The following is a 15,400-nucleotide window of genomic DNA, read 5'->3' on the forward strand; positions in this document are numbered from 1 at the left end:
TGAGATCCCGCCACTGCACTCCGGCCTGGGCGACAAGCACAAAACTCCTTCTTAAAAAAAAAAAAAAAATTCATCTTCTCTGTTCTCTCTCTCTCTCCCTCTCCCTCTTTCTCTCTCTCTCCCTGTCTCTCTCTCTCTGATTGTTTGCTCTGGGAGAAGTCAGTTACCCCTTGTCTTAAGGATATTAAAACAGCTCTCAGGAAAAGACCACATGGACCACTGAGGCCTCCTAACAAGAAGAAATACCAACTTGCCAGTGAGATCCTCCAGCCCCAATTAAGCCTTCAGATGACCACAGACCCTGAGGACATCTGACTGAACCTCACCAGAGACTCTGATCCAGGGCCGCCAGCCAAGTCACACCCAAATTACTGGCTTACAGAAAAGGCCAGAGATAACAAATGTTTATTGTTATCTTATGCCACTAAATGTTGGGGTAATTTGTTTGACAATAATAGATAACTAATACATGGACCAATCTCCCTCTGGAAGGAAGTGGAGAAACTGAGTGAAGGAGGAGACTTTCATTCTTTACTTTACTTTTTACATTTTTACATTATACATTTCAGGATTGTTTGGAATTGTTTCGTTTTTTATATTTAAAGAAATGGGAAGAAATAAAGTTAGGCTTAAGTGTACTTTAAAAAAACCTTTTTTCTGATTTAAGAGTAACACTGGTCAGGCGCAGTGGCTCACACCTGTAATCGCAGCACTTTGGGAGGCCAAGGCGGATGGATCACCTGAAGTCAGGAGTTCGAGACCAGCCTTGCCAACATGGTGAAACACTGTCTCTACCAAAAACACAAAAATTGGCCAGGTGTGGTGGTGCATGCCTGTAATCCCAGCTACTCGGGAGGCTGAGGCAGGAGAATTGCTTGAACCCAGGAGATGGAGGTTGTAGTGAGCCAAGATTGCACCACTGTACTACAGCCTGGGCAACAAGGGTGAAACTCCATCTCAAACAAACAAACAAACAAAAAAACCACTGGTGAAAAGGGACAAAGTTGGAGGATAGATGCTAACCAACTTTAAGACTTACTATAAAGCTGTAGTAATCAAGACAGTATGGTATTGGAGACAGAATAGACAAACAGAGCAATGGAACAGAAAAGAGAACCCAGAAACACACAAATACAGTCAACTGATGTTTGACAAAGGCACAAAAGCAACTCAATGGAGACAGGAGAGTCTTTTCAACAACTGGTGCTGAAACAACTTGATATTCATGAGCCAAAAAAAACAAAAAACAAAAAACAAAATAACCTGGACACTCATCTTACACCCTTCACAAAATATTAACTCAATCTGGATCATAGAACTAAATGTCAAACAAAACTTCTAAAATGAGAAAATCTAGGAGTTTGGCAAAGAGATTTTAGGTACAGCACCCAAGCACCCAAGGCATGATCCACGGAAAAACACTGATAAGATAGACTCCATTACAGTTTAAAACTTCTGCTCTGCAAAAGACACTGTTAAGAGAATGAAAGAACCAACCACAGACTGGGGAGAAAAAATTTGCAAAACACACATCTGATAAAGGGTTTGAATCCAAAATATACAAAGCACTCTTAAAACTCAACAGTGGCCGGGCGCAGTGGCTCAGGCCTATAATCCCAGCACTTTGGGAGGCTGAGGCGGGTGGATCTCTTGAGGCCAGGAGTTCAAGACCAGCCTGGCCAACATGGTGAAACCCTATCTCTGATAAAAATACAAAAAATTAGTCGGGCGTGGTGGTACATGCCTGTAATCCCAGCAACTTGGGAGGCTGAGGCACAAGAATTGCTTAAACCCGGGAGGCAGAGGTTGCAGTGAGCCAAGATCGTGCCACTGCACTCCAGCCTGGGTGACACAGCAAGACCCTGTCTCAACACAGAACAAAACAACTCAATGATAGGAAAACAAACAAACAAACAAAAAAATACAAGTTTTTTAAAAGGGCAAAAGATCTTGACAAACACTTCACCAAAGGTGATATACAGATGGCAAATAAGCATACAAAAACACGTTCAATATCATACGTCATTAGAGAATCGCAAATTAAAACAATGATGAGATATTACTATGCATCTACTAGAATTACTAAAAAACAAAAACAAAAAAACTGACAATACCAAATGCTGATGAGGATGTGGAGCAACAGGAACTCTCATTCATTGTTGGTGGGAATGCAAAATGGTACAGCCACTTTAGAAGACAGTTTGGCAGTTTCTTACAAACATAGTCTTACCATATGCTCCAACAATGATGCATCTAGGTATTTATCCAAATGAATGAAAAATGTATCCTCACAAAAACCTGAACATGGATGTTTATATCAGTTTTATTAATAATTGCCAAAAACTGGAGGCAACCAAGATGTCCTTCAGTAGGTGAATGGACAAACAGTGCTACATCCAGTTTCTTTTTATTCAGTGATAAAAAGAAATGAGTTATCAAGCCAGAAAAAGACATGGAGGAATCTTAAGTGCATATTACTAGTGAAAGAAGCCAAGCTGAAAATGCTACGTACTGTATGGTTCCAACTATACAGCATTCTGGAAAAGGCAAAACTATGGAAACAGTAAAAAGATCAGTGGTTGCCAGGAGTTGGGGAGCATTAAAAGGCAAAGCACAGGGAATTTTTAGGGCAGTGAAACTCATCTGTATGATGCTGTAATGCTGCATACGTAACATTGTACATTGTCAAAATCCATAGAATGTATAATACTGAGTGAACCCTAAACTATTAGCAATAACATATCAATATTGGTTCATCACTTCCAGTAAATGTACCACATTAACACAGGATATTAATAATAGGGGAAACTGTGGTGGGGGAGAGAGAAAAGGGGTATGTGGGAACTTTTGTACTATCTGCTTAATTTTCCATAAACCTAAAACTGTTCTAAAAGTGAATTAATTTTTTTTTAAAAAGTAACACTGGCCATTTGAAGGAAAAGTAGAAATAAGATAATTTAGCCACATATAATCTCAACAGAAAGATAGTCACTATTATGCATAGTTCCTTCCAGTCTTTTTTTCAAATGTCTATGTATATGTCCTCATTTTTTAAGAGTTGAAATCACTCTGTTAAATTCATTTTGAAGGTTTATAGTTTGGTTTCAGTTTGGATTTTTAACCACAAAGAAAAAATCCCATATGAAACATCAGTGATACCAAAAACAGATTCTTGAGGAGCCAGTTGCTATGGGAATGATTGAAAATAAATTTCATCTCACACTACACTCTACTAATGTATTGACCAGAAGGAAGGAAAAATATTTGGAGTAACTTAGAAGAGCAGCCAAGAAAACTTCTAATCAAGAAGAAGGAAAATACATCAGGCTAGTGTGAGGTTTCAAAGAAGCCAGTAGCACGGCCTTGCAATTTCACTAATTAAGCTCTTCCAGCAACCGTGTCACTGGAGGGGGAAGTACAAGTAATCAGGGACCTGAGTGGACTCTGTCTTTCCTTCACTGACAGTTTGATGAGCCAAAGGCCAGCAAGTCTCCCTCCATATGCGGGCCATCTCTGCAGGGTGGTACATGGCCAGGAAAAAAAAAAAAATCACTGTTTCCTTCCTGGAGATGCGTCAAATATTTAGCAAGCTGCAAAGCCTGGGCTCCAGGTGATCAGTATGGACATCACATTGGCCCTGAGCATTAGAGTGGGCCCTGGGGTTAACCCTTTAGGTGCTGGATCGTTGGGGCATCTGAAGGTTCCTGGAGAGGGACTAGGATGCCAGAGGGTAGGGGATACTCAGGGAGTTCAGGGGAGTGACAGTTTTCCAACAGAAGATTTTAACATGCTCAGAAGTAGTAAGGCCAGATCAGTGGATGCCAACCGAATGCTGACCTTCCCACAACCAACATTTTTCTAAAAGGCAGGACTGTGTAGGTGCACATCAGGGCTGGCCTCCAAGGGGAAAAGCAGAGTTGCTGTCACAAAAAGACAGCATATCATCGTGCAAAAACAGGCCCCACTTCTCACCTCAGGGAACAGCTTTAGCATCAAACAGATCTCGCTAAATAATTTTTTTTGTATTTAGTAGAGACAGGGTTTCACCATGTTGGTCAGGCTGGTCTCAAACTCCTGACTTCAGGTGATCCATCTGTCTCGGCCTCCCAAAGGGCTGGGAATACAGGCATGAGCCACTGTGCCTGGCCTGGTTTTTTTAATAGCAAGAAAATAAAAGGACACATAGGCATGGGCAAGGACTTCATGTCTAAAACACCAAAAGCAATGGCAACAAAAGCCAAAATTGACAAATGGGATACAATTAAACTAAAGAGCTTCTGCACAGCAAAAGAAATCACCATCAGAGTGAACAGGCAACCTACACAACGGGAGAAAATTTTTGCAACCTACTCATCTGACAAAGGGCTAATATCCAGAATCTACAATGAACTCAAACAAATTTACAAGAAAAAAACAAACAACCCTATCAAAAAGGGGGCAAAGGATATGAACAGACACTTCTCAAAAGAAGACATTTATGCAGCCAAAAAACACATGAAAAAATGCTCATCATCACTGGCCATCAGAGAAATGCAAATCAAAACCACAATGAGATACCATCTCACACCAGTTAGAATGGCAATCATTAAAAAGTCAGGAAACAACAGGTGCTGGAGAGGATGTGGAGAAATAGGAACACTTTTACACTGTTGGTGGGACTGTAAACTAGTTCAACCATTGTGGAAGTCGGTGTGGCGATTCCTCACGGATCTAGGACTAGAAATACCACTTGACCCAGCCATCCCATTACTGGGTATATACCCAAAGGATTATAAATGATGCTGCTATAAAGACACATGCACACGTATGTTTATTGCGGCACTATTCACAATAGCAAAGACTTGGAACCAACCCAAATGTCCAACAATGATAGACTGGATTAAGAAAATGTGGCACATATACACCATGGAATACTATGCAGCCATAAAAAAGGATGAGTTCATGTCCTTTGTAGGGACATGGATGAAGCTGGAAACCATCATTCTCAGCAAACTATCGCAAGGACAAAAAACCAAACACTGCATGTTCTCAGTCATATGTGGGAATTGAACAATGAGAACAAATGGACACAGGAAGGGGAACATCACACACCGGGGACTGTTGTGGGGTGGGGGGAGGGGGGAGGGATAGCATTAGGAGATATACCAAATTTAAATGACGAGTTAATGGGTGCAGCACGCAAACATGGCGCATGTACACATATGTAACAAACCTGCATGTTGTGCACATGTTATCCTAAAACTTAAAGTATAATAATAAATTAATAAATAAATAAATAAATATACATTAAAAAAAGAAAATAAAAGGACACATAGAAAATGTGCTAGGCGATGTCTGTGTGAAGAGGAGCTTCTAGCCTCATGAAGCTGCTCCAAGACACACCTGCTCACCTGATCCAGGAACAGCTCACACCAATTGTAGGTAAAGCCTATGGTAAAGCCTATGGGGGTTAGGGGGAGATGGGGTGGGCAAACTCACACCTACAAACATCTCCAAAGCAGTGAAGATCCATGAGGCCACATACTGGACTCTGAAAGGCTTACCTGGGTCCAGGTGGGTGAAAGAACCCACCACAAAGTCCAGTGTGGACACAGCCAGCAGGAACAGCAACAGCAGCTGGAGGCGGATTATCCATTTGACACCTGCGAGGTTAATGCCCAGCAAGGCCAGAAGCACCGCAACTGAAATTCCTCGCACAGCCCAGATATTCCCGAGGCCCAGCAAATCCGAGATGGATTCAGCAAAGCCGGTGATGTACATGGCACCTGCAACACACTGACATGCGATTCCAGGTAGAAGAGTCAGCAGGACAGAAAGGCATGGGCCCATGGGCAGAACCGCCCAGCGCTGAGAACCCTGCACCCCCATCAGACACACTCACTGGCACCAAGGCTCAGTGCCTGGGACCAGTGCAGGGTTAAACCAGCCCTTCCCACCCGTGAACCTGCCTCAGGCCCCATTTCTACTTGTCTACATCTCAACTAAAGAATGAAGGAGGAACCCAAGCTGAGAGCTGGCTGTCAGTGATAACAAAGATGAAAAGACTATGGGAGGAAGAAGATGGGACACTGGGCTAAAGAGGCCTCCGGATTTCTCAGTCCGAGTTATTCAAGAACTAAATATAGAACAAGAACACACAGGGGGTCCCATCTACAGAGCCTTAAAAGGACACTGCAGTAAACCAGATTTTTCTTCATTTCTCTATAGGTCAGTATTATTTTTAAAATTATCTAAAACTTAGCAATAGAAAAAAAAGTGAGTGGCACGTCTTTTTCAATGTCATATGTGGCGAAGGCTACCTAAGGACTATCTAGGTGAATGTACTTCATTTTACTCACTATTTGCTGTTGATTAAATGCATTATATGCCCCAGATTTAATAAAGTTACATGTTACCTTATGGATTTTTTTCCAGTACAGATGCAAATAACTTCTGTCCAGTGGAACATATAACCCAAAAGATTAGGATTTGTTGTCCTGTAAGACATTAACTGATTTTCTATCTAACCCAGCAATCTTATCCTAACATTTATTTATTCAACTGCCTAGTTATGAATTTACTAATCTGACCTCTGTCCACCCAGCATCCTTTGCAGATGCTCTTTAACATCTTACTGGCTCCTCCATTAATTCATAAATTAAATACAACCCCTGGTCCAGGTGACGCTTCCTATGAGTATTTGTTATATAATCTTTTTTTAAAAAAATGAAATGAAATCCTTGGCACATGTTTTTCTTATATTTGCCTGAGTATCATGATTTTATCTTTTGGGAAATATTTGAAAGATCATTTCAAATTAAATTGTTGAAAATAACATCAGTCTCACTTTTCCTAATTCCTCAGCCTCAGCCTTCTTCTCTCCTCAGGTTTGTCCTTCACTGCCCCCCAGGGCCAGCTGGTCACTCTAATCACTGTAGCCCTGTCCTTGCCATTCTCTGGGAACAAATTCTATTAGGGCCTCATTCGTTCAAGTCCCTCCTTTTCCATGAAGCCTCTCCTCAACCTCTTTTTCTGAATAAATAGTAAGCTAACTGCTAAGGCCATACAATTAATTATCTGGTTCCATATTCTATTATCATGTCATGAACGTAAGTTTGTCTCCCCACCCCACAACCAAGAATGCAAATATCTTAAAAAATTGTTTATGCTGATTGTACCTCTTCAAATACTTGCATTTGCTAAGTATGTTGCAAGCATTCAATAAATACTTTGTGATATGCTGATCATATAAAAGGTGCTCTGGGAAGCAGGCTCCATGAGTTCCAGCCCTTTCGTGTAAAGGCAAAAGGGTAATATAACTTCTGGATTTGAAAGGAGCTTGTGAACAAGGCCCCATTCTTCAATGAGATCAGCTCACTTTGCAGCTAGGCACATATCATGTTTGTCAGCATCCCCCAAATTTACACTTAGCTTAACAGTTATTCCAGCATCCCATAGTGGTAAACATTTCTGTCCATATTAGGATGAGGTGGAAAGCCCAAGGAATGTGAGGGAAATACAATCATTTCTGAGAGAGAGAGAGAGAGAGAAAGAGAGAAAGAGAAAGACAGAGAGACTAATGTTTTCCTGCATTCATCTCAGAACTCAAACTTCCTCTTTACTAAACACCAAGAGTGTGATGTGTGATAGTGACGTTATTTCATCAGTATTTGGCCAGGTCAACAGGACTCTTCATGGTCAAAATTATCGGAGCAAAATAAAAGTAAATAAAATAAATGACAAAAATGTAGCAATGGATACCATTTATATGGGCACCACTTTCCCAGGTACCTGATGTCTCTGACATGCAGAGGATGATGCCATGGGACCATCTGCATCCAAAGCTTCCAAACTGATTTTTTTTTCCTAGCAGTAGAACAATTTGCTCACGCAATGTGAGCCAAGCTGTAAATGCTGCCTTTTGTTCCCAGTAACTCCAGTGGATCTCATCCTTCTGGTTTGTATCTAAAATTGCTTTTTAGCCCAAAGATGCCAGCAACAGGGGATGGGGCAGAGTAGGGGGCAGGGGAAGCTCCTCAGGAGGCTTGTAAGGGCATGGTGGTTAGGAGCATGACTGAGAAGCCAAAATATCTAAGGCCAAATCCTGGCTGACTTGGGAAAGTGTTTTAACCCCTCCATGAAATACAGATAATGATAGTAACCTTCAAAAGGTTACTGTGAGAACTAAATGAGATGATTTATGTAAAGACCTAGAACAATATCTGGCTCATAGAGTTGTAGAAACAATAGCTACCACCTGTAATCCCAGCACTTTGGGAGGCCAAGGAGAGCAGATCACTTAAGGCCAGAAGTTTGAGACTAGCCTGGGCAACATGGTGAAACTCCATCTCTACTAAAAATAAAAATAAGCCAGGCACGGTGGTGTGCACCTGTAGTCCCAGCTGCTTGAGAGGCTGAGGCAGAAAAATCGCTTGAACCCGGGAGACAGAGGTTGCAGTGAGCTGAGATCACGCCACCGCACTCCAGCCTGGGCAGAAAACAATAATAATAATAATAGCTACCGTCATTATTATGACTTTGTTATTCTTCGCTGCTGAAGAAGAGGAAACAGTAGCTAGCTATGAATATCATAAGATACTTTGTTGATGCTAAATAGATGATGGTACCATCACTGGAAATTTGCAATATAAGTTGTAAATAAGGATGCTTGAAACCAAAGAGACTTACTTTAAGGAAAGCAATTAACAGTCCAAAATTAAACTGTCTTCTCACAATGAGTCTGGGGGTAGAAGTGGGGGTGTTTATGGAGAGTAGGAAAGTAAATGTATCATAGAAGTTTAATATTTGGTTGGTAGAGGAGCTAGTAAATAATGTGTCTTGGTTGAGAAGTGTAGAAAATTATGATAGAAAAGGATAAGTTTAATTATGACTTCTGAGGGTAGACTGTCACTACTAGAAGAACTAAAAGCATAGTAGAACTTCCAAATCAACCAAAATGCAATAGAAAAATAACTGACACATGTTGCCAAAGTCAAAAGAAATGAAAAATAAAATTTTATATTTTTTACAAAGTAATGAAAAAGAGAATGTTTTATTCAAAAACTCAAGAGGCATAACTAAACTTGGGTTCAGAAGAGAAAAATGTAGTCTTAAATGATTTTATTAGTTAAAAAGAAAAATAAAGGAACAAAGTATTAACTTCAGTCACAAAAATATCAACATAAATAAAAAGATAATAGAGAGAAGTATTTTATATAAAGAAATATGAAATTAATGAAATAGAAGAAAAAATAACAAAAGAAAAATACAAGAAACAAAAGCTGATCTTTTAAAAAAAATTAAATAGATAAGCCTCTGGTAGCCTGATTACAAAGAAAAGAGAAAATGCAAAAATATAGACTATTAGGGAAAAAACTACATATACAGAGGAGAGTAAAGAATGAATAGAGGGCCAGGCCCAGTGGCTCATGCCTGTAATCTCCGCACTTTGGGAGACCAAGGTGAGAGGATCACTTGAGTCCAGGAGTTCAAGACCAGCCTGGGCAACATGGCAAAACCTTGTCTCTACAAAAAAATACAAGGCTGGGTGCCGGGTGCAGTGGTTTACGCCTATAATCCCAGCACTTTGGGACACCAAAGTGGGAGGATTGCTTAAGCCCAGAAGTTCAAGACCAGCCTGGGTAACATGTCAAAACTTTGTCTCTACAAAAATAATTTAAAAATTAGCTGAGCATAGTGGTGCATGCCTGTAGTCTCACCTACTCGGGAGGCTGAGGTGGGAGGATCACTGGAGCCCAGGAGTGCCAGGCTGCAGTGAGCTGTGATGGCGTCACTGCACTCCACCCTAGGCAACAGACTGAGACCCTGTCTCAAAAAAAATTTAAAAAAGAATGAATGGAGAATAGAAATGAGCCATAAATTATGGTATATTTATACTATACGATATTAAGTAACCATTTAAAAAGCATTGGTTTAAAACATTGACCAAGAGATATATCTATTACTTAAAGTGAGAACTACAAGCCATGGAATAATGTATGAAATTTGTCCCCATTTTTTTTTTTTTTTTTTTTTTTTTGAGACAGAGTCTTGCTCTGTCGCCTAGGCTGTAGTGCAGCGGCGTGATCTTGGTTCACTGCAACCTCTGCCTCCTGGGTTCAAGTGATTCTCCTGCCTCAGACTCCCGAGTAGCCGGGACTACAGGTGTGCACCACCACGCCTGGTTAATTTTTGTATTTTTAGTAGGGACAGGGTTTCACCGTATCGGTCAGGCTGGTCTCGAACTCCTGACCTCATGATCCACCCGCCTTGGCCTCCCAAAGTTCTGGGATTACAGGCGTGAGCCACCGCGCCTGGCCTTGGCCTTGTCCCCATTTTTGTAAAAACAAGCAAGCACTTCAAAAATCCATAAATACATGTGTATAAGCCGAGGGAAATGTTCCAAAAGAGAACACTGGGATCACCTCAAGGGTGTGGGGGAAAACTCTTTCTTTTCATTGTCTCCAATGTGTTAACTGACTACAATGAATATCATTATGTAACTGTCAAAGAATTTTATTAAAAAATACAAGCAAACATATTAAAAGTACCCTTATGTTTACGCAAAAACTAAATCAGGGTATATCATCACCCTGTCTGCCCAGGTTTAGGGAAGCAGCCCAGGACTCAAGGCCTTCGTCCACACACTCAGCAACTGCCCAGCCTTCCCTAGAGCAATCCAGCCACCCCAGAGGCGGTACCCCTTCCAACGTGAATGCTGCTTTCCTTGGAAAACATTCCTGGCGGTGTGTTTAATGTGTAAATGTCTTAAGGGTTTGTTATACGTTAAACGTATTCTATTTCCTCCTAAATCTTAGACCAGGCATTCCTTTTCTTTTTCATTCTCCACAGAGAAAAGCCCAATTCCTTCTCACAAGACACAGTGGGTGTTGCTCACCATTTTAAAGAGAGAAAGTGGCCTATTTTCAGAGTGTAATGCTTCCATTCCAAGGTAATTCTTTTAGCAAAATTGCACCTTGACAATCACAGGCATTTTCCTTCCACCTTACCTGGAGGATCAGCGCTGCCCCTCAACACCCCTCCCCTTCTGACACAAACTTCCAGGTTTAAGGTTAAAGAGTTGGTGGATTAACACATATGTCCCAAATATGCGTTAACACCCATAACAAAAACTCCAGGCCTACATCAGGTCCATAAAAACTTTCCAGTCATTCATTGTTTTTATACAGAGTCCAGCACAAAGCATGTGAGCCACTAATGAACGTTCTTCCACGTGTCAGCACAGGCTGAAGCTAGACATTTTGGTGTTCAGGTTAAACAGTCACCAAGAACCCTCAGGCCCACACAGGTAAGTGGAGCAGGGAGTGAGGGGAGTCTCTAGTCCATCGTCTCCTCCCCTGACAAAGAGTTTGGTCCCACAGAGCAGGCCCTGCCACCAAGGCCTGAGAGGGATGAAGGGGGAAGGGTTTTGTAGGATGCAGGGCAATGACGAGCCTTTGCAAGCTTTTGTTTTACTTTTTATTATTATTATTATTATTATTATTACTATTACTATTATTATTATTATTTTGAAATGGAGTATCGCTCTGTCACCCAGGCTGGAGTGCAGTGGCGCATTCTCAGCTCACTGCAACCTCTGCCTCCCAGGTTCAAGCAATTCTCCTGCCTCAGCCTCCCAAGCAGCTGGGATTACAGACGTGCGCCACCACGCCTGGCTAATTTTTGTATTTAGTAGAGACAGGGTTTCACTATGTTGGTCAAGCTGGTCTCGAACTCCTGACCTCAGGTGATCCACCTGCCTTGACCTCCCAAAGTGCTGGGATTACAGGCGTGAGCAACCACGCCCGACCTGCAAGCTTTTAAAATCGTTACTTTAAGTGTTAATATCTCCTCAGTTTTGATGCTCTAGGGAAGGGATTGACAAACTTTGGCTCACTGGCCAAATCCTTCTTGCTGATTATTCTGGTAAATAAAGTTTTATTGGGACACAACTATACCCGTTTTTTGTAAGCCATTTATCTATGGCTGCATTCATGCTACAGTGGCAGGGTTGAGTAGTTGTGACAGAGCCATATGACCCTCAAAACCCAAAATATTTATGATCTGGCCCTTTATAGAAGTTTGCTGACCCCTGCTTGGGGGTAAAATCAGGGAATCTGTTTTGACAATCATTAGAAATAAATGAATGCACACATGCCCTGGAATGAGGGCTGAGGGAGTTAATAAGAACCAGGAATAGGGAGCCTCAAAACCCCAACCGCACCCTAGAGGAAGGAGGAGCTCAAATCAATAACCCAACCTGTCACCTTAAGAAACTAGGGAAAGATGAGCAAAGTGAACCCAAGCAAGCAGAAGAAGGAATCAATAAAGGTCAGAGCAGAAATGAATGAGGGACCAGAAAAACAATAGAGAAAATCACCAAAACCAATAATTAGTTCTTTGTAAACACACCTTTATCTAAGCTGATCAAGAAAAAAGAAAGAGAAGACATTATTTAAATTAGGAATGAAAGGGGAGACATTACCACCAAACTTACACAAATAAAAAGGACTATAAGAAAATCTATAGACAATTAATATGCCGATGCATTAGATAACCTACATGAAGTGGACAAATTCATGGCTGGGCACAGTGGCTTATGCCTGTAATCCCAGCACTTTGGGAGGCCGAGGCGGGCGGATCACCTCAGGTCGGGAGTTCAAAACTAGCCTGACCAACATGGAGAAACCCCATCTCTACTAAAAATACAAAGTTAGCCGGGCGTGGTGGCGCATGCCTGTTACCCCAGCTACTCGGGAGGCTGAGGCAGGAGAATTGCTTGAACCCAGGAGGTGGAGATTGTGGTGAGCCGAGATCACGCCATTGCACACCAGCCTGGGAAACAAGAGCAAAATGGCGTCTCAAAAACAAAAAACAAAAAACAAAACAAAATTCCCAGATTAAAAAAAAAAAGAAATGGACAAATTCCTAGGAAGATATAAACTATCAAAACTAAATCAAGAAGAAGTAGAAAATCAGAATATGCCTATATAAGTAAAGAGATTCCATTAGTAACAAAAAAACTTTCTATCAAAAAAAACCCAGGACCAGATGGCTTCATGGCAAAATTCTACCATATGTTTAAAGAATTAACACCAACCCTTCACAAACTCCTCCAAAAAATAGAGAAGGAGGGAACACCTTCCAACTCACTCTACGAGGCCAGAATTAGCCTGACACCAAAACCAGACAAAGAATCATAAGGAAACTACAGACCAATATCCCTCATGAATATATACACACAAATCCTCCACAAAATGTTAACAAACCAAATTCAGCAATTTATAAAAAGGATTACACACTAACCACACCCTGATCAGGGACTCCCGGCCCGCGCCAGCTACAAACAAAGCACAAGCACTCCAGAGACAGTGACCAGGGGGACTCTAATGTTTGGGACCAGGGCCCAAGTGGAAAGGCAGGAAAATAGCTGGGATGCTGGGGCAGTGGCGTCTCAGGCCGTGGCCGCCAGCACTTAGAAAACATCTTATCTGTGAACATCTTTTTTCCAAATCAGCCCATGTAAGTGGGACTCTCAGCAGCACAGCTCCCTGTCTTTGTCCAGGGGTGTTCACACCAGTGCCCATCCATGGCATCTGCCTCTAGAGGCTCACTTGGTGTCTGCACCAAGAGGGGGAAAGCAGGATTTTGCCTACCTTGCAGCCTGGTTGGCTATAAAATAGCAGAGAAGTAAAAAAAAAAAAAAATTTATATACCAAGTCCCCAGGGTAATTAAGTAAACTGACCATTTATTACTCCCCTCTCCAACTACTATACTTAAATAACTTTCTGCAGTCAAGGCAAGTGCTTTTTAAGAGTGCAGAGGCCATCTGTTTGCCTTCCCTGCACTGTCTTAGACACACACAGGCACCCCCACCGCCCACACATGCACACACGCAGCTCTGTGCTGTTCGAGAATCAGATGTATTTATGCTGAAACACCCTGCTCCTGCTGCCTAAAAATAAAAGAAACAAAACCGATGCTTTCTCTGGGGAGATTCTTGCACACTCTTACTTAGACAAATTCTTCTCTTTAAACTGTTTTTTCAACCACCCACCACCATTTGCACTCTCATAAAAGCCTTTTTCAATCCAAGAAATGCTGACAAAGAACTGCTTCTTAATGTCTGTACTTTGTTCCCTCAGCATTAAGTCACCATGCCTGTGTTTTAGCTAAAAAAGCCTTAGGATTTCCCCCTACTCGCTCGTTTTCGGAGTGCCTCCGTCCATTCTGATGAAGCACACTCCTCATTAACATTCTCCCTCTCAGACAGGACGTCCACACAAGAGGCTGTCAGCCTCCCTGTGAAGGCCACCCGAGCTATCAAATGCTCCCGGGAGCTCCAGCTCATTTGAGAAGTGCCTGCTTCTAGGAAAGCCCTTTGGCACAGGCAAAATACCCATCTTCAGTAAAAAAGCGTCCCAGGGCCCAGGCCACCTGGTTGCCACCTGGGCTTCAGCCACTGTCATGCAATCTGGTCCCCAGATTGAACAGCAAGAATGTGCTGGCCAGGCCCTGCCCTGCTGGTCACATCAGGCATCCAGGAGGCGGGAGTGGCAGAGGGAAAGGAGTGCTGGACTAAGAGGTCAGGCCCTGGATAGTGACTTGACTCTCTGCTGAATTCCCTTCAGAGCCCCAGCCTGCTCGTCTGTCACATGCGGCAATTGTCCCCACCCTCGCCTCTCACCAGGTCAAGTGAGGAAATGGACAAGAAGAAAGTGGCAGAGGGCCAGGCAGGGGAAGCATCCCGGGCGCAGGCCTCACCTGTCCAAACACATAGAGCAGCCCGATGGTGCCTCCCGTCTGCCCACCCAGGACCGAGGAGATCATGGAGTAGACGCCACCGCTGCCGATGCTGCTGCGCTCCCCGACGCCAATGCCAGACAGCACCGTGATGAGGGCCACCAGGATGACGAAGGACACCAGGAACATGCCCAGGAGCACTCCTGTGTTTCCCTGCAGCAGAATAGCAAGGAGCAAGGTTGGATTAGGTGAGGAGGCCCCGCCAGCTCCCTGCTGGGGGCATTGACCACCTCCCCTCCTCCCACAGCACTGGAATAGGGGCCAGGGGCGGGGGCACAGAGTCAGGACAACTAAAAAGGACAAAGCAAGCACCACAACAGCCAAGGCCAGGAAGAAGTTCTAAGTGAAGGGAAGCGTCCTGGATGCAAATTCTTCAATGACTCTCCCACCTATAGGGTACAGTCAGAGCTGCTGATGCCCTCACGAGGTGCCTCCTAATCTCACTTTGTGCCTGACGTGCAGCGACAAGTTCTCTCCCCACCCCCACCCCTCCTCATGCTGATTCCCCTGCCTGGAAGGCCTCTCCTGGTCATTCTGTACCTTTGTCAGGTTAACTCCAGCATATCCTTTAGGCCTCAACGTTTAGGATTTCTCACCAGGAAGCTGGCCCTGTAACCC

The 15,400-nt window shown here is 42.8% G+C and overlaps 1 protein-coding gene across 7 annotated transcripts in view; it reads right to left on the minus strand.

The window, feature by feature from the left end:
* Positions 1-15,400, minus strand: part of SLC12A8 (solute carrier family 12 member 8) — a 130,714-nt gene that overhangs the window by 90,281 nt on the left and 25,033 nt on the right. For 5 of the 7 annotated variants that reach the window (XM_055110368.2, XM_057301880.2, XM_063602551.1 and 2 more), the window contains 2 exons: positions 14,744-14,935; positions 5,544-5,775 (listed from right to left, as the gene is read on the minus strand). In XM_055110368.2, the coding sequence (XP_054966343.1) occupies positions 5,544-5,775; positions 14,744-14,935 (424 nt within the window). The remainder of the gene's footprint in view (positions 1-5,543; positions 5,776-14,743; positions 14,936-15,400) is intronic. The other 2 variants (XM_063602552.1, XM_057301881.2) reach the window with 1 other exon arrangement.

This window comes from Pan paniscus, chromosome 2, assembly GCF_029289425.2.
Source record: "Pan paniscus chromosome 2, NHGRI_mPanPan1-v2.0_pri, whole genome shotgun sequence".
Classification (NCBI taxonomy): Eukaryota; Metazoa; Chordata; class Mammalia; order Primates; family Hominidae; genus Pan; species Pan paniscus.